This window comes from Rhododendron vialii, chromosome 3a (genome assembly GCF_030253575.1).
Source record: "Rhododendron vialii isolate Sample 1 chromosome 3a, ASM3025357v1".
In the NCBI taxonomy this organism is placed as follows: Eukaryota; Viridiplantae; Streptophyta; class Magnoliopsida; order Ericales; family Ericaceae; genus Rhododendron; species Rhododendron vialii.
This window is the reverse complement of record NC_080559.1, coordinates 24676368-24701996: the sequence shown is the minus strand read 5'-3', so window position 1 is coordinate 24701996 and position 25629 is coordinate 24676368. Positions and strand designations below refer to the sequence as shown.

Below are 25629 nucleotides of genomic sequence, written 5' to 3'. Positions count from 1 at the left end.
TCGACTACATTTTCTTCCAGGTTAATGGGCTCAACAGGTACATCCCGAGCAGGAGCTTCAGTAGGGACCACATCCGTGGGGATATCTTCCTCAGCATTAGCAAATTCTTCAATTTGCTGTTCAAAGTCTTCCTCTGGATGTTCTGTTGGCTCTGGAATATCCTCGATGTTCTGAACACGGGTGCTCGGCAGCTCGTTCTCAACCCAGAAGGGTGAATCCTCAGCAACCCCTAGTTTTGTAAGACAGGTTTCCCAGCTGGCAATCCAGACCTGGTCCTGTAAAGCTGGCATCTGTTCCACGTAACTGGCGGTTGTGGCATCATAACCCTTCTGGTAGCCATCTTCAAATGAAGCCTTCTTGGTGCTGTCTATTTCAGACAAAGCTTGATTTAGGCTCTCTTCGGCAACTTGCAGCTTGCCTTTAGCACCATTAAAATCTGCCTTGGCTTTGTCTCTTTCTCTTTCAAGCCGAGCAACTGTCCGAAGAAGTCGAGTGTTGTCATTTAGCAACCTGATTTGTTCGGCCTCAGCTTCTTGGTACTTTTGCCCCATGGTTACCATTTTTTGAATAAACTGGCAAAAACAGCGAGTGGTGAGTGACAAGTGTAGCAGTATATGATATATGGTATACGAAATATACATGAAGACTTATATGAAAAGATTGAGTCACATTACCTTAATTCCATTAACAAGACCAGTAGACACCAGCCGATCAGGAGACGACAGAGACTCCTTTTGCGAATCAACAGGGAGCATCAAACCTTGGGCCAAGGCTAGAGCAGTCTCAGATGAACTAGCACTATCCCCAACATGGATAAGACGGTCTCCCCTAGTAAAAGAAGGAGTCCATGTCTGGGGGAGTACTTGAGCAGTTGGTGACACAGGGAGATGGGTTTCTGTATCAGCCTGTGGGACAGAATCAGCTGGGTCATCAGACCTCGGCCGTTTGTCCCGATGTGCGTTAGCAGCATCAAGGGAACCTTCCTCCCCCCGAGGAGAAGATGATGATCTTGCTGATCCCCCCCTATTGCGACGAGGTTGTGGGGGCGGAGCGCCAGATGATGCTACCCTGTTGGTAGCACCTCGTCCTCGTGCGGGCACAGTAAGTAAGGAGCTGAGATTAAGAGGTTGACGGGTCATTGTACCTGGGTTACAAGGGGATCGAGAATAACCAGAAGAAGAAGACTGGCTGGTATCACGATATGCAATCAGTTCCTCGGATTGTTGTTGATTAGAGACTGATCCACGAGAAGATCTTCTGAGTCTCAAACGAGGAAGTGGCACGCCTTCTGAAATGGGAACTTCACCAGGTAGGCCAGCAACAGTAACCCCAGTTTGAAGTCTTGAGATACGTTCTTGAGGGGCAGTTGAGGTGGATGCAGCACTGGTACTAGGATGAGCAAGTCTTCTATCAATGACCCCTCTGTACGAAGGATCGTATCCCAGCAGTATATCAGCGTCTCGACCCCGACCAGCTGTTCGGGTTCCTAGTTCTCCTGTATACTTTAGTATCCTGTTAATGTCCCCTGCTCGGATGTAGCTCGGCTCACGTCTAGGACGTTTGTTAACGTTTTCAGCTGCAAGTTTCAAATTGAAAAACCAATTTAGTTCATGAGAAAGCTACGAGAAAGCAGTAAATGAAGAAATTGCAAAAGATAAAAAGCAAGAGCATACGTGGATAACCCCATATGTGGGGGCAATGGAGCCCTATCACCTGGCCATCTTCCCCTAAGGGCTCGAATGCTCCAGTCACATAGAGGAAGTCGATCTCGTGGTCACGAGCAGAATCTGGCAGATTGAGCACGAAGCGCTTTTCTGCCCTTCTAACTTTGAAATAGTAGGTATTATAGTCAGGGTTTAGTACAATACTGTACCACCACTGAATATCCCAAATTCCTAACTGGGTCCCCAGAATCCTATTCAAAGCTATTACACCCATTATCAACCTAAAGACGTTTGTTGATACTTGCATGGGGGTGAGACGATACCAGTTTAGGATCTGACGGAGTAGTGGGTGAAGAGGAAATCGAACTCCACCTTCGACGATGGCAACAATGGGGATACACATTCGATCCCAGGAACCTCCGTCTCTATCTGCGCCCAGGGGGGCGAGTTCGAGACCAACGTTCTCTGGAACGTTATATTCCCTCCTAAATGCCGCCATGGCAGTAGGGGTCTCACATAATTTCCTAAATTTACTGGGTCTCAAAGGATTCTCACCATCGTCAGCCATGGGTATACCCAGGAAAGAAGAAAGACTGAAAAAGGGTGTAATTGAAACCCTAGAAAAACGACCCACGAATCTGAGAGTGAGATCTCAGAGGGAAGCCTAAGAAGACGAAATGGAGTAAGAACGAGAATCTTACAAGAATAAATGTGACGATTCCCTTGAATGCAATTGAATTTGCAGGTGGCGGCAATGGCGGATAGCGGGATGCTTTCGCCTGATTTCTAGAAAGAGAAGGAGTGCGTGTAAATCTTTGGTAAAAACCCAAAGAGAGCTCTTTCAGGGGTTAAGGGGTGAGAGACGGAGACGAAACGTCTCCTCTCACACCGTTACAGGAAAAAGTAACGGAAAGCAGAAACCGTTCTGACGCCGTTTCATAGAACGTCAGTTCGAAGTTAATGCTAGGCACACGAAAACGTGCCACGTGGAGTCATTTACCCCGAAATGGTATAATGACATAGGCGCCAAAAGGCATCAATGAAGTATTGAAATCATGACTGCACGGGATCAAAAGAGTTTGGTCTAGATAGAATTCTGTTTCTAAGCGTCATATATTACCCCCGAACAGTGGTAAATACATGAAGCTGGGGAGCAATTGTAGGGAGGTATTCCCGAGCAGATACATTTAGTTACCAAACACGTGATGTTTGGGAACACGAGGTAAATACGACTGGACTTATCGCCGGGCAGTTCGGTGAACAGCGATATGGACCAGTGATATGAGAAGTCATGGCTATAAATAGACTGTTCGGTTATGATACAGCCGAACAGATGATGTAAAGAACCTAGCATGTGATACGAGTAATCACGGGTTGAAAGCAATGCAATCGATATCTGAATAAATGGTACGTGGGACCATAGTTTGAATATAGACAGGACAGTCATCATGCTAAACAAGTGTTCGGCAATATGGACCAGTGACATGAGAAGTCAATAGTCCAGGGAGGTTGTACGGGCTCAAGGACCAGTTACATGTGAGTTAACTGGTCCAAGCCGTCTGTTCATCTATGAGACGGCCGAACAAAGATGGAACTCCAATCGAGAGTAGGAGCAGAGAGAATACTCTGGAAGATTCCAGAATAGTCATGTCTCATATAGGGATAAAGATCCCAAGAATATAGGATCTGAGAAAGATACCCAACGAGTATGGGATGTTCGGCTCTTAAAGGAAAAGAATCCTAAAAGGACTCTTTTCCATAAACTGATAAAGGAAACGAGACTCCTTGATATCCTGGGTTTCCTATACGAGTTAGGAATCCTATGGCAATAAGGATGCTTGGACAGCAAGCATCCATAAATCTATAAATATGAGGAAAACCTAGAGGTAAAAGGTACGCAATACGTTGCATTATTATTGCTTTCCTACTGATAATTAGGGTTTAACTGCTAGTACGTGATACTAACAAAGGCATCGGAGGGCCTTTGCCACGAGAGGCAAAGGTGCACTCACCCCCTGTCTATTTTGCAGATTAGGGTTCAGACGTCGAGCTAGGGTTCCGGTGAAGAGGCACGAATAAGCCGTTGCAATCCAGTTGATCCGAAGCGTCAATTGTTTTCATCCCCCTACACCATCTGTCGAAATAGAAAGAAATGGGGAAAGGTTGGGTTTGGTCCGGGACAACACACTAATAAAATCACTCGTCGGGTACGCGCACACACGATCAATTACGGAATAAAATTGGTGTGACGACATAAATAATTTTTCGCATAAAATGAACTAACGAGGAAAAATAATATTTTTTGTTTTGATAATAATTATTTTTTATTAAAAATACTGGGTCTTTACAATAACAAAAATTTCTAAAATACATGGCTTTAAATTAAGGTTATGTGTCATCCAAAAGTCTGGAAAAAATTCGATTGGAGAAAAAAGATGGATTGGCTAAGAAACTGTGTAAGAGTTTTAGCCAAAATATGTCTTTTTACTCCAATCAATTTTTTCCGAACTTTTGGATCTTATAAAACAAATTTTTGATTAAAAGATTAAAAGTTTCATGGTATGAAAAAATTCTATGGTACAGTATAAAGAATATAGTTGATAATCAAGGCCGGTTTAAATTAGCAGTACACATGTACTCTCCTACTTTTCAGAAAAAGACCTTACGGCTACATAATTTACCCATATATTTTTTCCGATAATGATATTTTATGATAGGATGCTTTAATAAAATTCAATTTAATTTATAAAGCAACAAAATCATAATTGAAAAAAAAAGGTAATGGGCTCCCAATCGGTAACAAATACCTTTATAGAATTTTGCCGGAATTAAATTTTTACAACTTCAATGAAACTAGAAATTTATATCTTTGAAAAAATAGGCAAAAATATATATAATTTTTAAGTTTGTTTTCACAGGAAATTAGAGATAAGATGAAGTAAACTTTCATTTATTAAATTCTAAACTAGATAATTATTGCATTAACTCGAATAACTTAATTAAATTATGTAGCTTAAATTACAAAGCAAAAAGAGAGACCTAGAGGAAGTACTTGCAAATTGTTAGAAACGGCAGTAGAGGGAGGTCAATAAAAGGGTAAAATTGTACATTCACTCGCTCCATTAACGTCTGTTAGCTAACAATTCTAACTGGGGAGGTAAGTAAAAGAAACCTCAGGGAGGTAAGTAAAATTTACCCCCAAAAAATCCTCCATTTCCCATTGTTGCCGTTCCAATGCCATTCGGGTTCACTCTCTATCCACCCCCGGATCTCACCCGTAAATGGATCCGGGTAAGTGTTGATTCCACTGCGCTTTACATTTCAAAACCCGATTAGCCCTCACACACTATCTCTCTCTCTCATCCTTCGCTGGTCACTGAGACAGCACACAGAATTCCACCAATGGCGCTTCGAACTCTCGCGACCAGAAGAGCCCTACGAAGCGGACTAGGGCTAGGGTTCCAGAGCACTCGTGGACTGCAGACCTTCTCCCTCCCCGATCTGCCCTACGACTACGGGGCTCTGGAGCCGGCCATCAGCGGTGAGATCATGCAGATTCATCACCAGAAGCACCACCAGACCTACGTCACTAACTACAACAAGTCCCTCGAGCAACTCGACGCCGCCATGGCCAAGGGCTGCGCCTCCACCGTCGTCAAGCTGCAGGCCGCGATCAAGTTCAACGGCGGAGGTCCTCTCTCTCTCTCTCTCTCTCTCTCTCTCTCTCTCTCTCTCTCACTTGTTTATATGTTTGACTGTGTTGATTTCGACTAGCAGATTCTGTAATTGATCTGATTTGCTTCTCTGTACTGAAGAAAGTTAAGTAGTATGGTCTTTGCTTTGAGACATTTTGTTGGTGAAACTTTTGTTTGTTCGTTGGTCCCCTTTTTTTTTTTGTTGATTAGTTGTTTGTTACTCCTAGCCGTGGCGGACGCAGTTTTTTTTTTTTTTTGTCTAGCAGGGCCCAATTCACGTGTATTTTCATATTGATAATAAAAGGTATAATTTCGTATGCATATATTGCTACCTGCGAGAAGCCGATACTTTGTGTATGCGTGTAGACACTGTTTAATTTTATGCACGCACCCTAATAAATGATTGATAACTTGAAATTTTAGGAATTTTTATCCCATGCATAGGAATTTTAAGAAACTTTTTTTCACTCAATGGACTTGGAGGGGCCAATTCCATAGCATTTTTTGTAATTAACCTGAGAATTAGTCCAATAAACGAGAATTTTAGGAGTTGTGCATGGGCCAATTCCTAGTGTCCTATTTTGTTTACATTCTACGGGAGACTGTTATTTTGAACAAGAATTAATTTACTTCTCAAAATAAATTTTTGAACTTTTTGCACATTGGAAAGATCTCAGAGTCAATGAGTTACTTTTGAGCAGTGCAAAAAGTTCCAAAAATTATTCTCGAAAGTGCTTTTTTTCGAGGTCAAAATGGCAACGGCATTTTGTATGAAGCAAACAAAATGGGACGGAGGGAGTGATTGCTTTGGTTGAAACTTGCTTGGTGATTGACTCAGACGCTTTGTTTGGTTAGCATATTTGTTGAGGGAAGTAAAGGGAAATGGATAGAAATAAAAGGAGGTCGATACCTTTATTTTGTTTGGTTGGTTTTTTAACATGAGAAGAAAATTAGTAGGTATTGGTTTAGAACATTTTTTTTTTTTGGTTCTACAAACTTTACACTATTTTATTGGTTCATTTTGGATGTGATAAAGGAAGTTGAACTTTCTTTTCACGTATTCTCCAAATGAAAAATCTTGTCATCGTAAATGCAGCTGTTTAGAATTGGCTACTGTCACAACAAGTAATGATAGGAGTCTGAAATGTTGATTTGGTATTTCAAAGCTGAATTTCCATCAGTGCTGATGATGTGAGATAGCATTGCTATGTTTGGTCTGATCCACCTCAAAGATCTGCAGATTCTTACTTTCAAAATCCTATATTAAAATGGGGTAAAACGATTTTGAGTGGCTTGGTTGTAGCACTTGCACATTTTGTATTGACTTTGGGATGTTTTGGTGAAGAGTCCCTTTCTACCCTTTCATTTCAAATTGGACAGATAGATGTAGATCTTCGAAGGTACTACGAAGGACAAGCTGGAATAGTTGTTCCACGTCTGTATTACAATGATTCGCATGAAGATCTGATACTTGTGAAATGGTGAATAAGCTAAAAGCAATCGGACCTTAGAAGAATTTCTTCTAGGTGCCATGATGGCATGTACTGAAAGAATGGGCAGTAAATTTTTTATATTCCCAGCAGAACCTGTGGTTTAGATGTTTGTATGCTGGATTTTTATGTGTCACCTTATTTGCTCTGTTGCTTCCTGATTTACTCACTCATCTAATGAGTTGCTATAGTTATCAAGAGTGATGCATGATTAACATTTAGCATCAACACTTGCCGACGTTGTCATAAAGGAATAACAAAAAAGTATATTGAACACCCTTGTTTTTCTTCATGGTAACCTCTTCATTATTCCTGTTTAGCTATTGTCCTTGAATCTATTTTATATGAACACGGTAATCTTCCCAAACAGGTCATATCAATCACTCTGTATTCTGGAAGAACCTTGCCCCAGTTCATGTAAGATTATACGCTGAGCCATTTTCGTACTCTTTCCTTTTGTTATAATTTTTTTTGATAAGTGCTGAACAAATGGCAAAATCTTATTTCAGGAAGGAGGTGGCGAGCCTCCAAAGGGTTCTCTGGGTTGGGCCATTGACACAAATTTTGGTTCTCTAGAATCATTGATACAGAAGATGAGCGCTGAAGGTGCTGCTTTACAAGGCTCTGGATGGGTGGTGAGTGCTTAAGTTGTTTAATCGATATATTTTTATTCGTTGTTGTATCGACTGGATGTCTTTGAGACAATTCACTTTGTTCCTCTATATTCTCTGTTCTCACATTCATGTATCTTTGGCAGTGGCTAGGTGTGGACAAAGAGTTTAAAAAACTTGTGATAGAGACGACTGCAAACCAGGCAAGGCAATGCAAATGTTCATAATGCAAATTAGTAAATCATGATCACAAGGATTGCTTAGGATTTTGTGGGTGTTGAGATTTTGTAGCCATTTTTTCGCTTTTTCTCCATGAACACCCCAAGTTATTTCAACGGCCAGGGTGCAAGTTGGCGGTGTTCTCAACTTTAGATGGTTTCTCACATCTTAAATGACGAATGTTGATACGAACCCGGAAATTGTTGCATATGAATTTGTTTTCTTTTTTCTTATGTGATTTTGTTTCTAGGGCCATTCTGATAAATGTCCAGCTAGTACAAGTTCTCTTTGAGACTTACATTAATTATCTTGTTATTTATTTGTGTGTTACGTGTAAGTGTTGTATTCCTTTCTCTTGTGATATTTACTAGTTTATCTTCTGTTTCATTGACTGTTGCATTTCTCAAAATTATTGACTTGTCTTTGTGTTCTCTGTTTAACGTGTGATTGACAATCTCAAACTTTTCAACTATCTGTTCAGGACCCACTGGTTACCAAGGGACCAAGTTTGGTTCCTCTGATTGGTATAGATGTTTGGGAGCATGCATATTACTTACAGGTAAATTGTTTGTTCTTTGGTTCTTTCATTGTGTTATTTTCTCTATGGTGCCCTCTACAATGCCATACATCAAAGGGGTTGTATGAGAAGTTTATGTTCAAACTTGAGCATCAATGAACAATGAGGTATAAATTTCTTACCATTTAACTGTTGTAACTTGCAAGTATGGTTTTTGCCGTTCAAAAAAAAAAAGCTTGCAAGTATGGTGGGAGGTCATTAGTTATGGACATGAATTGAGGCACTCTTTTAATGTCTAGGTTGCAAGTTGGTGGGTTTAAGAAAAGTAGCTCACTTCTTCCTGTTCATTCCGTGGAATTACCACTATTTGCTGCTCTTCTGGACGCACTTAGTACTGTTTTTACCTTTTTTAATGCAGTACAAGAATGTTAGACCCGATTACCTGAAGAATATATGGAAAGTCATTGACTGGAAATATGCCAGTGAAGTTTATGCGAAAGAATGCCCTTGAAGGATGTTTGCATTCTCAAGAACCGGCTTGCTGAGATGGTGCTAATGCTTCTGTTGCATTTGAAGAGGAATAAAATGGTGTTACCTAGTTGAGGAGCATCGCCTTCCTATAGTGTTATTCCATGTTTGGAACTGTGAACATTTTCTGAGCTTTGTTGTCCAGTACTTATCCAATGGCATCACACTAAATTTCCTTCCTGTGCTTGTGTTATACGTCATCATCTAATTGCATAACTGGTATCTGGTATGCATTGCATAGAGAATTACATGTCATGCCAACGTCTATGCAAAGATCAAATCTCCAGGTTAATGTGTCAATATAGCTCTTGCAATGCTTGTTCGATACTTTGAGATGATGTGATAGTAATTGATGTGTTGGGCTTGTTCGTGTAATACCAGTCTTCAAGGGAATGGAATGGTTTTTCAAAAGGTTGTTGCCAATTGCTTCTTGAGCTGTGGAAGGGTGCTTTCCTTTGAAAAGATAAATATTTTTGGGATTTTACGGATTTCGGGCTTGAGTTTTCCACGACTCTGCCACTGGCATCCACACTGAAGCTAGAAGGGCAGTAAAGTTTGTTCATTGTTCTTCCTGAATTCGAATATTGCAAACTGCTGTCATTCTGAATTGTGGTTTTTGACAAGAAAGGGCATGCGTTTGTTGTTCCCCATTAACATTGAGTTTAACTGCAAACCAACTACGAAGATAGGAGTAATTTTTTATTGACAATCAAACAAGGATAATTGCTCATGACCTGACTTGTAATCGTAAGAATTTGTGGTTTTAACAACCCTTGCTTGAATTGTTTTTACAAGTGGGCAGAATCTCCAATTTTTTTTCATGCCCATAACTACTATCACATAGAATCACAGACACCATCGCTGCCATTCTTGAATTGTCGGAATTTGGAATTTGGGCAGCTGAGGCCTTCTAGCTAAGTTTCCCCCGCCCCCCTTTTCTGTCAACAAAAAAAGGCAGTGGGTCCTCACAGCTTTGTGGGCTGCAAGCCTTTACCTACTGAAACTACCTGCCAAACTGAAGCGGAGTTGAATAACGTGAACACAGATAGCTTCCATCTTAGGATATCCTGATACTCTTCATTACTGCACTTTCTTCTTCCAAAGTACAGAATGGCCTTCTATGAGTTCTACCTGGTTAAAGTTTCACGTTTTTCCGTCCCTGCTACTTGGTGATTTGTTAACGGGCATCAGCACCAACTTCGCTCCATACATTCACATCTTGTTTCAGGTGAAAGAATGATTTCGCAAACGGATCATTCAGCACTGTTGAGTTCCTTGGCGATCCTCACACATTCTGCCATTGGGCAGTTTGTCTTCAGGGCATTGGAGGCAATGTGTGACCTACAGGCAACATATCCTTCCTGCAACAATTTCACCAAATCAAAATTGTCACAAACACTAATTAAGATGTTCTGAAGCATCTCCGCGGGCAACCTTATTTGGCATCCGATCTAGATTATAATCCTATGCACGTATAGAGTCCTGCTATCCAGTATCCACACAGATCTTAATACACATCTTGCACAGAATTTTATGTGCCGCCCATTTTGGGCACAAAGATCCAAACCGCTCCTTTAAAAAAATTGATTTTCTAAGGGTTACAGTAAGAAATTAGCTAAATCCAATATCGGCAAGTGCTTTTTCAAAATTCGTAGGGTGAACCACATAATTTCGCCCTATGAAATTTAAAAAAACACTTACCAATATCAAATTGGACTGATTATTGACGGGAACCCTTAGAAAATCATTTTTAAAAAATAAGCGGTTCAGATCATCTTTGTGGAACCATAAATGGGCTCCACAAAAAAATCTGGGCAAGATATGTGTATAAAGATCTATGTGGATAGCATACTCTAATTATATTTTCTGTTTGATCACACATTTATGTGATTATTGATTGATTATTATCTAAGTACAAAAGCAATTATATATGGTAAGCTCTGAATAACCCTGATTTAGTCAAGTTCCATAGAGCTTTGGTAATAGCTGCTAAATCAAAACAAACGACGTTGAACAATTATCATGCTTTTTACCACTATACATTACATTTAAACGGAACAAACTTGATTCCTTCTTCAACATGATGGATATGGTTATGTTTGTGTGGCTTTTGGATCCACAAAGGAAAAGAAAATCACATACCCATTAACGTAAGTAAACACAACTTAGCTATGTTCACGTCATTCTCTTTTCCCATCTCTTCCCCCAATGTTTGGGTTCATTAGAGATATGGAAATGACATTTGTTTTCTCAGTGTAGAAGTGGTTATTTGTGTATTATCTCTGTTTGAGGGACGATTATGTTCAAAAAATTCAGTAAAAAAATACATTGAAAAGTAGATAAGAGGGAGATGGACAAATGTTTACCAGGTGCAGAGCATAGTACAATCCCTAAATGGACTGATTGACTATATCATGCTCAGGACCTAAACAAACTTGTGTGGCAATAGGGTCGACACTAGATCTATCGACTCTTTCTTCTACGCATCGCAGGATTCATTAGTGCAAGAATTACCAAACACTGAATGCCTTGTGTTTTCACTTGTTCAGAGTTGAAAATATGCCACGCGCCAAAAAAATTACAATAACTCTAGCAAGAATATACCTGGTGTATGCTGCTCATCATGGTCTTGATGCGAGGAGAATTAACTTTGGCACGTTTTGATACCTGAAACGTAATCAACAAAGAAGAAATCAATAATAAAACGACAAACCGCGGTATTCATCAGTTGCAGTATCCATGACTCCAAAACATGAAATTCTGAAGTTTTAAAAAAACAAACCTCGTCCATAATGATGTATCCAGGTGGTAACCCAGGGTGACTTTCATCAATCATCTGCCTTAATAGCTTTTCCAGGTCCAAACCCATGCCACTATTTGTCCATCCCCATTGTTCAGCCAAATTTAGCATTTCTGTTATGTAGGTAGTAGTGTGAAGAGGTCCTGTCCAAAGCGGCCCTAGGACAACAAGTGAACCAGAAACCTGAAGAAAAGATATCAGAATTTAGGAGTCAATGGTGTAAGCAAGATACCTATAGTCCACCTGACATCTCAGTGCATGGTAGAATCAGACATCGTATTTGCTTTATCTTGTACTTTGAAGAAAGACGAAAGGAGAAGGGGAGTTAAAAGAGAATAGTGTCATCACCTTGAGATAGTTTGAATGCTAAAGAGGCTACTTGAATCATCTTGAGATTTTCTAAATACTAAGCGGTGCTGTAATCACCTTATGATTGTTCAAATACCAATCAGGCATTAATTGCAGTTCTGAAATCATCTTGAGATCTAAATACTAAGCGGTTTGTAATAACCTTGAGATTGTTAGATACCAATCAGGCATAATTATGGATTTGTATTTAAACAATCTCAATATGATTACATTATCCTCTTTAGCATTTAGACAATCTCAAGATGATTACAGTATCTTCTTTAGCATTTAAACGATCTCAAGATGATTACAATATTGTCATCAACTCCCCTTTCCTCTTTCTTCGATATACCCACCACAAGATAAAGATGACTAGAGAAAGGTTCATAAGAGTAACTATGGAATATAGGGTACCATAAGACGCATGAAAAAATTAATAAATAAACAGGAAAAACCAAAGCGCCATCATGACATGTGAATCTCTTCGACAAGATATTAAGCAGTTAAAAATAAAATACATTACTTGTAATGCTCTCGTTTAATTTCAAAAAGGAAAACAAACATGGATGGGTGAAGCCACACATTTGATTTGTTGCAGGGGCAATCAATGCCACCAAGTTCATCCCATGAAAATGCTTGAGAATGCCCACATCTCTTGCAGTAGCCAATGAAACCATAATGCCTGCTATGAAGCAATACAATTCCCAAAAACATGAGTAAATTCATACAGATTTAGCATCAAATTATATTCCTACGATTTTCTCAGAAAGAAAATCATATATCACCTTTTGTCAGGAAGCATTCCACGGCTTAAGCGAAGCATGACCCTAAAAACAGGTCCATGAAACGAATAGTACGAGAAAAGTGGTGTAACATGATAACCCAAAACAGAAGCTTCTCGCACTGCTCCACCTATAACCTTTCGCAGACCAACCTCATTCGAATATGGAACACGGCAAACATACGCTCCATATGAAGCTACAGAACTAGAGAAAGAGAAACACAGCCATTACTGTTCCATCAGCCAATGTACACACATAGAAAAACTACCAAATTGGTCCACTCAATCATGAATATTCTGAAAAATGGTTGTAACTTGCAAGGCTGTGTTTCTGCTAGCCTTTCAGCTGGGTTTTTTGGTTGACCTGTTTGACTTTCTATTTGTTTTCATAAATTTTTTTGAGCTCAATAATTCTTTTATTTTCTCAAGAAAAATCGGAAAACTTTTGATAAAATTACAAAAACACAATAAGGAACTTACTAAAACAAAAGGAGAAAACCCAAGAATAGTAGCTTTTAAGCTTTTCCAAGTACGACTAAAACCAAAAAAGCAACTCCCAAACACCTCAGCCTTATACTAATGTACTACTAGTAGCAGCAACACTGATTTTTTTCTCTCTGAAAAAGAAAAAACCCCCCAGAAATTTAGCCTTTCCCTCACAGGATCAACTCCTCTCGATAGCCCATCCCTCCATATCCCTGCATACTCTTCTTTTAAGAGCTTATTCAGGGCCCACAATCATTATCCAAACCATTCATCTCACAGAACACGAACATCATGTTTGCAAAAAAACCAATTTCATCAAATATTGATAGAAGTGAACAAGTTACATTTTATACTGTTAAATGAATGGCAAATAGGTTATAAACTTACACCTTACAATTTACTGAACAAAATGCTAACTAATCAGTGTATTTATAGATATCCGATCGAACTGGTTTTTCATGAACATACTTTTTTGCGTGTTTTGCAAAATGAATGGTTCAGATCATAATTGTAGAACCGGCATGGATCCACAAAATGAGAGTATGGAGGGGTATGGAGAGGAACTTATCCCTCCACGTATTCCCCAACTGAGATCAAGACATGGGAAGTGAAAACTCACTGATAAGGCCGGTTACCGCCGGAAGTGTACCCATCAGTGGAAGTAAAATAAAGCAACCCACCCCATTTTAAAGCATTGATAGCAGGCCTGAAGTAACTCGAATCACTCCCAAACGAATCAACATCAATCAGGTCAAAATACTCCCTCTGTAGATAATACTCCGTCATCACCCTATCCGCGTCAAAATGCGTCACCGCCCACCTCTTCTCCTCCTCCCCGGACCCACCCCTCCTCGGCACCCGCCACATGTTCGACAAAATTACCCTCCTGTAACCAGCGAGACGGACGCATGATTTGAAGGTTGGGTAAAATTGTAACCAATAAAAGGCTACATAAATATTATTAATATAAGTTGCATATATACTATTAAATTTAGAAAACTGATTTTCGCGCTCCACTTTTTACTGATGGCACTCTAATTTTAACGTGAAGTTAGTAACTTCATAAACAAAGTGGAGCGTCATCAGTAAAAAGTGAAGCGCGAATATCAATTCCTAAATCTATTGCTTTATACGCTACATCGGGAGTTTGAGTATTGTGTGTGTGTGTGTTTAAAGGGTTCATTACGCCTCTCCCTAGTCAGCAATTGCCTAGGTGAGTTGGTATGTGGAATTACCCTCTTGTCCTCCTTCAAAGCAACCAAGTCTCGCCCACCCGTTGTGGTTTGGGTGCTTGACCTCTGGTGCAGGCCCCTTGGGCCCTCTGTCGTGGTGCCACTCTTTAATGGCAAGGCTCTTGTGCCTGCGTCAGTTGGGCTAGCTCCCACATCGGGAGTTTGGGTATTGTGTGTGTGTTTAAAAGGTCTATTATGCCTCTCTCTAGTCAGCAATTGCCATAGTGAGTTGATACGTGAAATTACCCTCTTGCCCTCCTTCAAAGTACTTCTAAAAATACCATTATTTCCTAGAAACTCATGGTTGAGCAGGAGTTGAATTGTTCAAATTGGACGGGCGAACATGTATAATTGTTTTTTTAAAACCAATATAATTGTTAAGTTTTTGAGATAAAATTATGAGAATGATTTAGACACTCAACTAGATAACCACATTCCAATATTTTTCTTTTAGTGTTCTTGACATGTGTATTTTGAAGACTAAAATATAAACATTGGAATGTGTTTATCAAAAAATGAAGTGCCCAACACCAATTACCATCAAAATTATTATTCACTATAATCATCTTGTCCTTGCCTGCATTCCTCATTCGCGTCGTTTGCGAGCACGAAGTCCGCCTCCGCCTCCACCAAGTACCGCAGCGACCGGATACCGCACCCGCACATGGCGTCGAGGACTCGGAGACCGCCGTTGGATTTGCGGTGGAGGGATGCGGCGAGCACGCCGAGGTCGCGGCCGGTGGCGCTCTCCTGGCGGAAGAAGGACTCGCCAGTGTCGAATTCGAGGCCTCTTTCGGTGCGGTATTCGGATTTGCAGAGGGTGTCGGTTGGAAGGGAGTGAGGGTGGAAGTAGGGTGGTTTGGGGTTAGGGTTTTTGTGAGGGAGGAGAGGGAACGGGGAAGGGGGTAGGGTTTTAGGAGAGAGAAATGTCATGGCGGGAATGATTGGATGGTGGAATTTACGCGGGTGTGCAGTTTGTGGGTTTGACTATTTTCCTGTAGTTAAGCAATGTGTTTTGAGCGCAAAAATTTTTTTTTATCATAAAAAGTGTTTTTATTTTCGATTCCTCATCACTATTTTTAATTTTATAATATGAAAAATAACATATAATCTGTGTGTATGACATTATCAATAATTATTTAAATTCGAGCTGTTTATTAAATATAAAATATTTTTTCAAGAGCTTCCATGAAAAATCAGCTAAATTCGATACTTATAGGTGCTCGATTAAATCATCTAACTTTTCATTCAAATTTCAAAATAATGAAAAGTTAGATGATTGAATAGAGCACTTATAGGTAACAAATTGAGCTGTTTTTTGAGGTGGCCCTTGAAAAAATATTTTAGATTTAATGAACGGTTCGGATTATTTGTGTGAAACCCAGAGTGAGCCTCACATACAGATCTGTGCGTGATCTTTGCAGGGAAAATCTATGTGAAGAGACTTCCTGGTAGTCTAATCAAGAGGTTGTTATTTCCAGGCACCTTATAGGCTGTCCACTCACTTTCTAATTCGTTTGGGTCTCAAGTCTCAACGTTTTTCCTATACGATTTTTAATAAAAAAATTTTAATTATTATTCTTATTTTTTTTATTCACCTCTCTTCATTTATTATTTCAAAAAACTTACTCAAGTCTCAAAACAAACATAGCCTAAGATTTTATACTCTCAATCGGTCAAAATCAAGTTGAAAATTACTACTATAAGGTTTTCTCAATTGGTCAAATCCGGTATATTTCATCTCCGTATTAGCTATTTTTGGATTGTTTGTTATCGATTTGATTTAATTGTTATACAAACAATATTTATATTATATATTTTTAGGTTTCAGTAAATTTATTATTTTTAAACTTAGAAAATTATAAAAATATATATATATGGTAGGCTAAGTTCCTCTAACAGTTTTAGAAAAAGGAAATGATAATGGCTTTGTTCGGTTCGTGGTTTAGTTTTAGTTTTAGTTTTGTTTTCAATCATTACCCTATTTCTTTCTCCAATCATTACCCTATTTTTTCAATTATTACTTTCCCATCTCTCTCTATCTCTCTCCAATCATTACCCTTATCTTCAATCATTACTCTATTTCTCTCTCCACCCACTACCAAAACTAAACTAAACTAAACTCTCAACCAAACACAACCAATACCCATACTGTTTTTGTTTTTGTTGGTGCTAAAACTCTAGTGCATAAAAGGTTTTTACCATGTGCAATGTGCAAAACTTTTATGCACTGGAGTTTTGACACCAACAAAAATAGTTTTAGCATTATCACTACCCATAAAAAAAGTGTGATTTTGTCCTTGTTTGAATTTTTTTGATCGTTTTTTCGCTTCGCGCCAAATTTGTTTGACTTTTTGATTCTTCTTGACGAGACGAATTGAAAAAAGTAAAAAAATTTACTTTTACCTAAATATTTTGAACAAGAATCACTTTTAAGTTAAAAAAGTTTTAAAAAAATGACTTTTTTTACTTAAAAGTGATTATTGTTCAAAATATTTGGGTAAAATTATTTTTTTTTACTTTTCTGATTTGTCAAAAAGTCAAAAAAAATTGGCGCAAAATGAACAAATACGAAAAAAATTTAAATAAGAACAAAAACCAAAAAGTAAAAAAAGTAAAGAAAATTGTTAGTGGAACGGGGTCTTAATTGGAAAAAATGTACTATTTTTTCTCGTTTGTGGAACGACCCCGAAGTTAATAACCTCACCGGATTGTTTCACGGCGCCCACTGACTGACTGAAATCGCAGACCATAAACGGTCGTTTTACCAAGGGAAGCTTCTCATCGTTCACAAGCCCGCAAAGTCAAGGGTTTCGCGTCCTGTTTCACCATATTTCTCGGAGGTCCGACAATGGCTAGGGTTACGGTTCTGATTACAAGTACTACGTGCTTCAACTTTTCTGGTTCCATCGAGTAACCAAACTGAAGAGGAATGCATTAAAAAGGAGATGGAGAAGCATAAGAGAAGGAAGAAACAGTTCTTTCAGTCATTGAGGTACTTCTCTCAAGTCTGAGCTTCATATTTACAAATATTGTCATATCAATATGTTAGTCTATCTATGAACCGGGGCAAGTGGCCCAACGGTTAGCCTACCTGTACTTTGGTGCATCGACATAGGGAGTTCAACTCGTGTATGTGGAGGGATGTTGATATTCTTGTTGATGCGTTGGGTAGGGTTGAGTTCGGGTTAGGTAATGTAGCTTCTCCTAAAATGTGGCAGAAAAGAAAAGAAAAATTGTTTGTTATGTATGGGGTTTGCTATTACTCCTACTATTTATGGATGAGATTGTTTTCATATGTTATTTTGGGCGCCACCTGGTTTTCCTATGAAAATTTATAATGTGTGAGGCAGCACCTCTCCTAATGATCTTTATGAAGTTCCATCTGTCCTCCGAGATGCTTATGGATGGTTCAGCTATGGAAAATTTGATGGAGCAAACCTCCAATACAAACAATGTCAGACCAGGCTGTTGTGTGATGTTCAATGCCCGCTAGGGCTTCCTAAGATTTGGAAAATTGAAAATCAAAGGCTTCGTAGTAATGCGAATCACAAGATTTAAGTACGCGAAAGTGAGTAAGTGACCTTTATTGGTCTCCATTTGGATAGGGTGCAAAGATTTTTGAAGCAAAGAAACTATTCAAGTTTATACAGCACATACTATTTGCTATTTGGTATAACTCGGTGGTTTGGGGTATTGTGCCGTGTGAAAGTGTTCTAAGATAGTGGATGACATATTTACACATACAAGAGATACCCACTGAAAGGTTAAAAGCTTCAAATTGCTCGTATTGTACATGCTCGGTGCCCCTAAAAATCACCATTAGTAGACAAAGATGTTTTTATAACATGCATTAACTTCCAATTACCCTTGTCTTTTGGTGGCAATTGTGATTGTTGAAGTCTTCCAAATATTTGTTATAGTGTCAAGAGTTGTCCAAAAGGATGTTTCTTTGAACCTTTAACCTGGTTTTATTGACTTAAATGGAACGTATTGATGGCAGATTGCATGGTAGTGGAAATTAATTGTTGGTGCACAAGATTTTTCGGACGTAGTATGTAGTTTTGACTTCTTTTCCCTGTTGTTCTTATGTTTGAGGTTATATTTCTCCATGAAGTAACAAAGAAGAAATCAAAGAAACAGCTTACGAAACCATGGTTATGTAGTATATATTGATCTCCTGGCAATGCTGGTAAACTTTGCATGTGGTGTAAATTATTTTCCTGTTAAAACTTTCTCACTTATGGGGGTCATGCAAATTTCAAATTCTGATGCAGAGTTTGTTCCTCACTGTCTATTGCAAAATACTGTTGCCTGGGAACTAAGTATGCGCTATATATCAGAAAAACTTAAGATATGTTTTAGAAGTTCAACCTCTTCTACAGTACAGGTTTTTGGAGTTGCATGCAGTAATTGTTTCCCCACTAGATTATGCCCATCCAATCTTCCCAAGCCTTGTGATAGAATGGAAGACGTTGAACTGTTTTAAATTGCTCGATTTTGGATCAGTTTTCAAGAATGTGAAACCTACTCGGGAAGAAACAGGTGTGGAGCGGAGAAATCAGATTAGTGTGTCTTTAAGTGCGAAATAGTAAAGGTCTTTCAATTGTCTCTATCTTACAACAGCAGTGCCAGTGTTGTCCCAAATTATGTAATGCATTTAGTTGGTGGGTTCATTAAGTCACAAACCATCAAAAGAAAACAATTTGCCTTGTAATATGTGAAAACACAGAAGCACAAGAATGTGGTGCAAAAGAATTGTTCAGATAATTAAAAAAAGGTCCACAAAACACTCATATTTTTGAACTCCTCCCAAGCAACAAGTTGCTTTTTATGAATTTGAAGGTTTCCGTTGAGGAAGTACCTATGAGAACTAGACACGTTTTAATCCTTTCCCTTGTAAGTTTTGGTCGCTCCCAACCAGCTCACACTTGAAAATAACATTTTTATTTGTATTCTACCAGTTGTTGGCTATTGGCTAATGCAAGATTCCTCTGAAATTAATGAAATTAGCTGTTATTAGTGGGAAAGATGACCTCAGACTTAGCAACCAGGAAGGATATTAAGTGCATAGTTATCTTTATACATGAACACAATCACCAATTAGTTTCAAGTAGGACAAAAGGAGAAAGTACTAGGTGTGCATTAACTGGAACAGAAATTTACTTCCCATTCTTCCTTTTTTATTTTTCTCAAAGATTGATTTTTTGTTGTTGATCAAAGAAAATTTTTACCAACTCATCAAGATTTTCGTTTTGCTATTGTAATTCTAAAGAATGAACACCACTTCAATCTCCAAGGTGATTTTATTTTCTTCATTTGCTGGTCAAACTCAATTCTACACCTTTCCTCTAACGGTTCTTATTTCTAGAATCTTAAGGAGATGGCTGAATTTTTCTTCTCCTTATGTATCATTTATCTCCATCATTTCACCTGATTTCTCCACATTGTGGAGAGACAATCCTTCCAGAAACCTAGTTCCTTGTGTCTGAGTGAATTTGTTCAACCTTCATCTTTTTCCTGAGAAGAGCTTCATATGCCAACATTTTCCAAGGAACTCCCATTGTAATTAAAGTTATACAGCTTCCAAGCCCATTGTTTCTTACCAAAAGGCTCCAGTGTGTACCGGGATTCTTGAAAACACAGTGCCCAAAGCTTCATAGAAATGGAACAATCAATTTATGATATGGGTTGTTTCATTTTCATCTCTCATTGTCCATCCTAGACTTTCTTTGAAGATTTGTTAAATTGTTGTTTAGGCAGCCCCTATGACAGAAACCAACAATCTTTTTTCCAGTTCCGCTGAAAGCCATTAAATTCTTAGTACCCGTCATTCTAGAGCTCTTAGACAGTGTTGTATATACGTCATTGTTTGTGTAAGCATGCCAGGGCATTGAGGTTGTGAGGTTTCCTTTCTGGGCATCAAGACTTCAGGCTCTACAATGATGACAGAAGAGAATTTGTCGTCCTCGGCCTCTACTTCTTCTGTTTCTAATGCATTATCGCACATGTCAATTGGTGCTCAATCTTGGCTGTTAGCTGAGGACAGTGGTCAAGCGATATTGGCTGCGATACAGCCAAGTAGGGCTTCTGAGCACAGGAGGAAGGAAGTTATTAGCTACCTTCAAAGGTTAATAATACAGACTTTTGGAGCAGAGGTGAGAGATATTATGCACCAATATTGTCTTTCTTTCTTTTCATGGATGGGTGGTGTTTCCTTTTTTTGGTGTGTTTTTTCTCTGAAAGATTTTTGTAATTACATTGGTAAAAGACGAAATATCATCCAGAGATGTAAGAACTATCTTGACTGTTGTCATGCTTAACATGTTGGTTTGGCACCAATCATATTTCGTAGGTCCAAAGTTATGATGATGAAGTAGTTTCCAATGTTCTAAAAGTCGCTAGGCGCTAGTCGTGCGGTCTGCCACCTTCGAGCGATTAATCGGATTAATCGGCGATTAATCAGTGCATATTAATTAGTAATCAGCGATTAATTGTTAGTCAGACCTAATCGGATAGGCCCCACTAGCGATTAATCGCCGATTAATTCTTTGTTTTAGAATAATGGTAGTTTCTCCGTAAAGCCCGCCTTATCGTCTCACATGTATCATTTCCACAGAAAGCATAGCTGTCTATGGCTGGTCATCATTGTAGAAGTGTAGTCCTTGGTTTTGATGTGCAAACAAGGATAACCCTCCAAAATCATACCTTAGTGCTCCATTTCGTTTTATTTTCAATTCTTTTTTTGGCTTGGCATTCGTTTGAACGGACTAGCCTGCCAATTTTTCTATTCCTGAAATGCAACGTGAGAGAATTAAAGGATACTCAAGTGATTGGAGACTCGTAACTGGAAGTAGTCCTTGCCTGTGTAAAGTTTGTAACTCCTATTTGTTGGCATTTTCCTATTCCTTTTGGATGATTAGAAAATAGATTATTCTAACCTCCGCCCAAAGGGTGTTGGGATAATAGATAAAAAATGCATTGATATCCGATGAAAGTGTATTCATATTTGTGAAAGTGTATTAATATTTGTGAGATATGCATTGATATCCGAACTTGTTTGGAATTATGTGCTTATCACTAGGTGGAGGTTAGCAAAACCGTTAGAAAATTTGTGGCACTGTTCTTCTTTGTCCCAGGGTTCATGCTTTCGAGTCCCATTGAGCTTTTTGATCTTTTTGTTCAGCTGTTGGATTTTCGAAGGAACTCCAAATATGATTGTCTTTTGATTTGTTCCAGTATGATTTTGAACTTTGCCTTAGCTTTCCAGAAGGGTCTGTTCGTCACAAGAAGAGCAAACTGGACTTGCTTTCTGGAAATTCCATTTTGTAGCTTCCAACTTGAAGAACAAGCTTCAACAACAGTCAGGCTTGTGCTTTCGGTCCTCGGAGTCTTATATCTAACTTTCCTCCTATTTCTGTAATGTGGGGTCACATTCACACATTCTTTCTGATGGTTTCCCCTAAATCTATCTCTCTGTGCAACGTAGCATTAATTACCACGCATTGTTACATGTACATGCTGGGACTACTTCGTTGCAGGTGCCTATATTTGCACTCAATTTTCAAAGGAAACATGAAACCATGCTTTGATTTGGTAACTGGGGTTTGGCTTACTGACTCAGCTGAGTGTGCGTAGCTTTGTGGATGCACAAAGGTATTTACCGAGTCCCAAAAATTAAATAGATCTATATTATTTTGCAGGTCTTCCCACTTGGCTCAATGCCGCTGAAAACCTACCTTCCCGATGGAGATATTGACCTCACTATTGTCTGCCATCCAAATATTGAGGAGGATTTGGCTGTGCATATGTGCGTTTTCTTTGCACGGGAAGACCACAAGGACTCTCAGTTTGTTATAAGAAATGTTCAATATGTTCGCGCACAGGTTAACTTGATCTTCCCGTAATCCCGTACTTTCTAAGACAGGAGATTCCATTTATCTTTGAATAATCTTGCTAAGTTTGGTCTTTGTTTGATTTGCTTAGGTTTTTCTTTTGTTATACAGATTGACTGTATGATGCGGATCATAAGAGGTAATTGGAGTTTCCATTGACAATTTCCAAAATGTATTATTGTACTCGATTATTGGATAAGTTCAGTTTTTTTTTTATTTAAGAATAAGACAATTAGGGAATGAGAATGGCTCAAGATATGATCTCCTCTCTCTTTGTTCTCCCTTGTTTTCCTCCATCGCTTTCTCTACATAACCCCACAAAAGAAAAAAGAAAAGAAAATAAGTATCATCCATGGTCCGGCAGCACAAGTTGAACTTGCAATCACACCAGTCTCTTCACATCTGCCTTGACGAGAGGCATCTCTATTGAAAATTATCATTGCTTGGGATTTGATGGTTATTGTGGCTGTTTGCAACACTACGTGATTCAGAAATCTGAGGCAAATGGAAACTCCTAACTCAATAACCACTAGCCCATGACCCATCTGGATTTAAGCCCAACCCCACATCAGGCCAACCTGAATCTGACCCTTATTCAGACTCGAAACCCAGCCAATGAAGCACCACACTCCTAGAGATGTAGACACTCCAGGGCACACAGGAAAATGTATGGGACATGCCACGTGGCGTGTCTATTAAATTTTAATTTTTTGTATGGTGGGACATGCCGGGGACACAAGCACCACACTCCTAGAGATGTCCTTATGTGTGTCAGACACTCCGGGACATGCAGGAAAATGTATGGGATATGCCACGTGGCGTGTCTATTAAATTTTAATTTTTTGTATGGTGGGACATGCCGGGGACACACATGGCGACACAGGTGGGTGATTTTTACAAACTTTAAAAGCTTTTCCGTGATAATATTTATAGCTGCAAAAGTATTGGGCAAGCATGGAGGCAGAATACTTTAAAATAGTATTTTTGATGCATAGAGGCAGAATACATTCCTATGAGTATAATATGTGACCACTACAGTGTCTTATGCCAAAACTCCGCTCTCTCTAGATTTTAGGTTATTACATTTGACTTTTTTCAAAAAATTTGCGGATTGCTATGGTGTAGCATATTTCGGAATGTGCACACTAAATTTGCTACAGGTTTAGCATTACTTGGTAATTGTTACCAGGACTGCTGATACTAAGTTGATTACCTCGAGTTTCTCAGAATAAACGAGTCAATGACGTAAGCATTTAGTTGGCAACACTTCAGGAACTTTGGAGGTAACTGAATAAACGAGTCAATGACATAAACATTTGGTTGGCAACACTTCAGGAATTTTGGAGGTTAACTTGTAGTGGAAAAAGTCAAGGGTATCATGGAAGATCAAGCAGTTGGACAGGAAGGAAGGGGGGGCGGGAAATTGTCAAGGAAAGACATGAAGAATTAACAGGACCAATGCACACATGCATATGCATTCTACTTGAAAAGCATAGTCTTCCATTATTTGGTTCTAACTTCTTGATTCTACAGTTGCACATCTAATTTCAATGGATCTTCGAATATCCCAAATGGGTTTTTACCTGCATTCCTTTTATTTTTCTGCTAAGATTGAGTCAATTTTTTTGTCCCCTTGGTCATTCCTTTTGCAGGTAAAAGAACACTTGAGCAATCCCTGAAGAAAGCACGCAAAGAACTTTTCAAAATGGATAGCTTGTCAACTTCAACAGCACTTGAAGGTGCTCACATGCAACTAACATCACAAGAAGAGCACCAGACTCTTGGGTCCCAAAAAAAAAAGACTGATAGCCATGAAGAATCATCAACTTTTTGGGAACAAGAGAAGCTTAGTACCAAACCGAACTGTTCAGCTTTTGGGAATGAAGAAAGAACAATAGCCATGAAGAATCATCAACTTTTTGGAAAGAAGAGAAGCTTAGTACCAAACCGAACTGTTCAGCTTCTGGGAATGAAGAATGAACAATGATCTCCTTGATCTTTCCTCATTTAGTTCAGCTTTTGATAACATCAGACTTCAAAGCTGTTTTGTTTGAAACATCAGAAGTTAGGCACACTCATAGGCTTCTTATCTTTGTAATATTTTTCTTCCCTACCAAACTTAAACTTCTAATCTATGTAATTATTAAATCGTACCAACGTTTGCAGATCAATATGTCAGGGAACTTAACGCTGCCTGTTCACCTCATCCAATAACTGTATGTATTTGCGAATTTCCAAGGAACACTATAAATCATTTCAATGCACTATGCATTTTGAATTTTTATCAGCCATATTCCCTTCAGCATTATTCTAATTTAACTAACAAACACACAATATATATTTAAAGTTATCAAATCAATGGGCATCATAATCGTGCATCGCACGTGGAGTACTAGTTTAGCATACAATCGCCTGACTTGGTATATTCTTTTTCGATTTTATTATTATTATTATTTATTATCTGATTTAAAATCTGATCTTTTCTTATAGCTTAAGCCTTAAAGTCTGCATGTTCTAATTTGCAGAGAAAAATTCCTTACAAGCAGATGAGCAAGGGTTTACTTCTAAAATCTTCTCCAAGGAATGAAAAGTTTGGCGTTTCTTTGAAGATGGAGGAGAAAATGTTACAACCACTGGGGTAGAACTCACCATTGAAAACCGGCTTACAAGGGAAGGAAGCCCCAATGGTTATATGAGCACATGGCCGCCCATACTAGCCGATGTGGGACTCTGGAACATAACAAACCACCACGCTCCGCTGCCACCGACCACGGTGGCCAACTTAGCAGGCAGTGCCACGACCACGGTGCATAAGCCGCCAACCGGCCCGGGGAGGCTGGTCTGCGCAAGAGTGGTGGCTGGCTCTGATACCAATGTTATGACTACGAAAGAGAGATTACACCGAAGAAATTAGAAACAGAGAGGAGAGACTACTGAATCTTATTTCCCAAAAGTAGAGTAGAGAAACAATACAAAGAATCCACACAAAATACATTGGGCCTCAGCCGTATATAGCACAACTCGGTACCCTCGCTAACCGCCTCACAACTTTCTCGCTCCTAACAACAAAACAGAATATTAGCTAATTGCACTAAGCTCCCAATTACCAGAATTATTTACAATTTAGCCCTGAAATCATAACAGAAAAGCTGTAGCGCCTTTGATCTATCACTCGAAGGATTTCCCCTTCCTCCTGGCGCCAAGAAGGCCATGCCATCAAAAAGTCTGCAGCCCAATAAGTCCACCGTAGAGGCCCACAAGCCCAGAAATCATCACCCGTATCAGAGAATATAGAATTCGGGTGCCTTCCGCCATCTGTCCTTTCTTCCTTAGTAGCTAGCAAAGGCTCTGAGCCAGCAGAAT

General features: G+C 39.1%; 3 protein-coding genes across 5 annotated transcripts; 2 read left to right on the top strand and 1 right to left on the bottom strand.

Annotated features, from left to right (window-relative positions):
• The first annotated feature begins 4912 nt into the window (after window positions 1–4912).
• LOC131320632 (superoxide dismutase [Mn], mitochondrial-like) lies at window positions 4913–8904 on the top strand. The gene is made up of 6 exons (XM_058351384.1): window positions 4913–5355; window positions 7220–7266; window positions 7359–7484; window positions 7607–7663; window positions 8161–8238; window positions 8615–8904. Exons 1-6 carry the CDS (start codon window positions 5067–5069, stop codon window positions 8705–8707), a joined length of 690 nt encoding a protein of 229 aa, XP_058207367.1. The 5' UTR covers window positions 4913–5066; the 3' UTR covers window positions 8708–8904.
• LOC131320631 (tRNA (guanine(26)-N(2))-dimethyltransferase) lies at window positions 8612–15360 on the bottom strand. 2 transcript variants are annotated; one of them, XM_058351381.1, is made up of 7 exons: window positions 14949–15360; window positions 13759–14025; window positions 12658–12858; window positions 12455–12557; window positions 11507–11707; window positions 11329–11391; window positions 8612–10085 (listed from the first exon to the last, which is right to left on the bottom strand). In XM_058351381.1, exons 1-7 carry the CDS (start codon window positions 15302–15304, stop codon window positions 9978–9980), a joined length of 1299 nt encoding a protein of 432 aa, XP_058207364.1. In that variant the 5' UTR covers window positions 15305–15360; the 3' UTR covers window positions 8612–9977. The 2 variants fall into 2 exon arrangements, with proteins under 2 accessions (XP_058207364.1, XP_058207365.1); XM_058351382.1 differs by having other exon boundaries at window positions 12455–12554; window positions 14949–15359.
• A 1634-nt stretch (window positions 15361–16994) lies between these two features.
• Window positions 16995–24553, top strand: LOC131320630 (uncharacterized). Of its 2 annotated transcripts, XM_058351380.1 has the most exons (5): window positions 16995–17366; window positions 21913–21967; window positions 22075–22257; window positions 22378–22405; window positions 23919–24553. In XM_058351380.1, exons 1-5 carry the CDS (start codon window positions 17320–17322, stop codon window positions 24251–24253), a joined length of 648 nt encoding a protein of 215 aa, XP_058207363.1. In that variant the 5' UTR covers window positions 16995–17319; the 3' UTR covers window positions 24254–24553. The 2 variants fall into 2 exon arrangements, 1 of the variants encoding a protein (XP_058207363.1); XR_009198313.1 differs by lacking the exons at window positions 21913–21967; window positions 22075–22257; window positions 22378–22405 and having other exon boundaries at window positions 23919–24046.
• Window positions 24554–25629: the final 1076 nt, after the last annotated feature.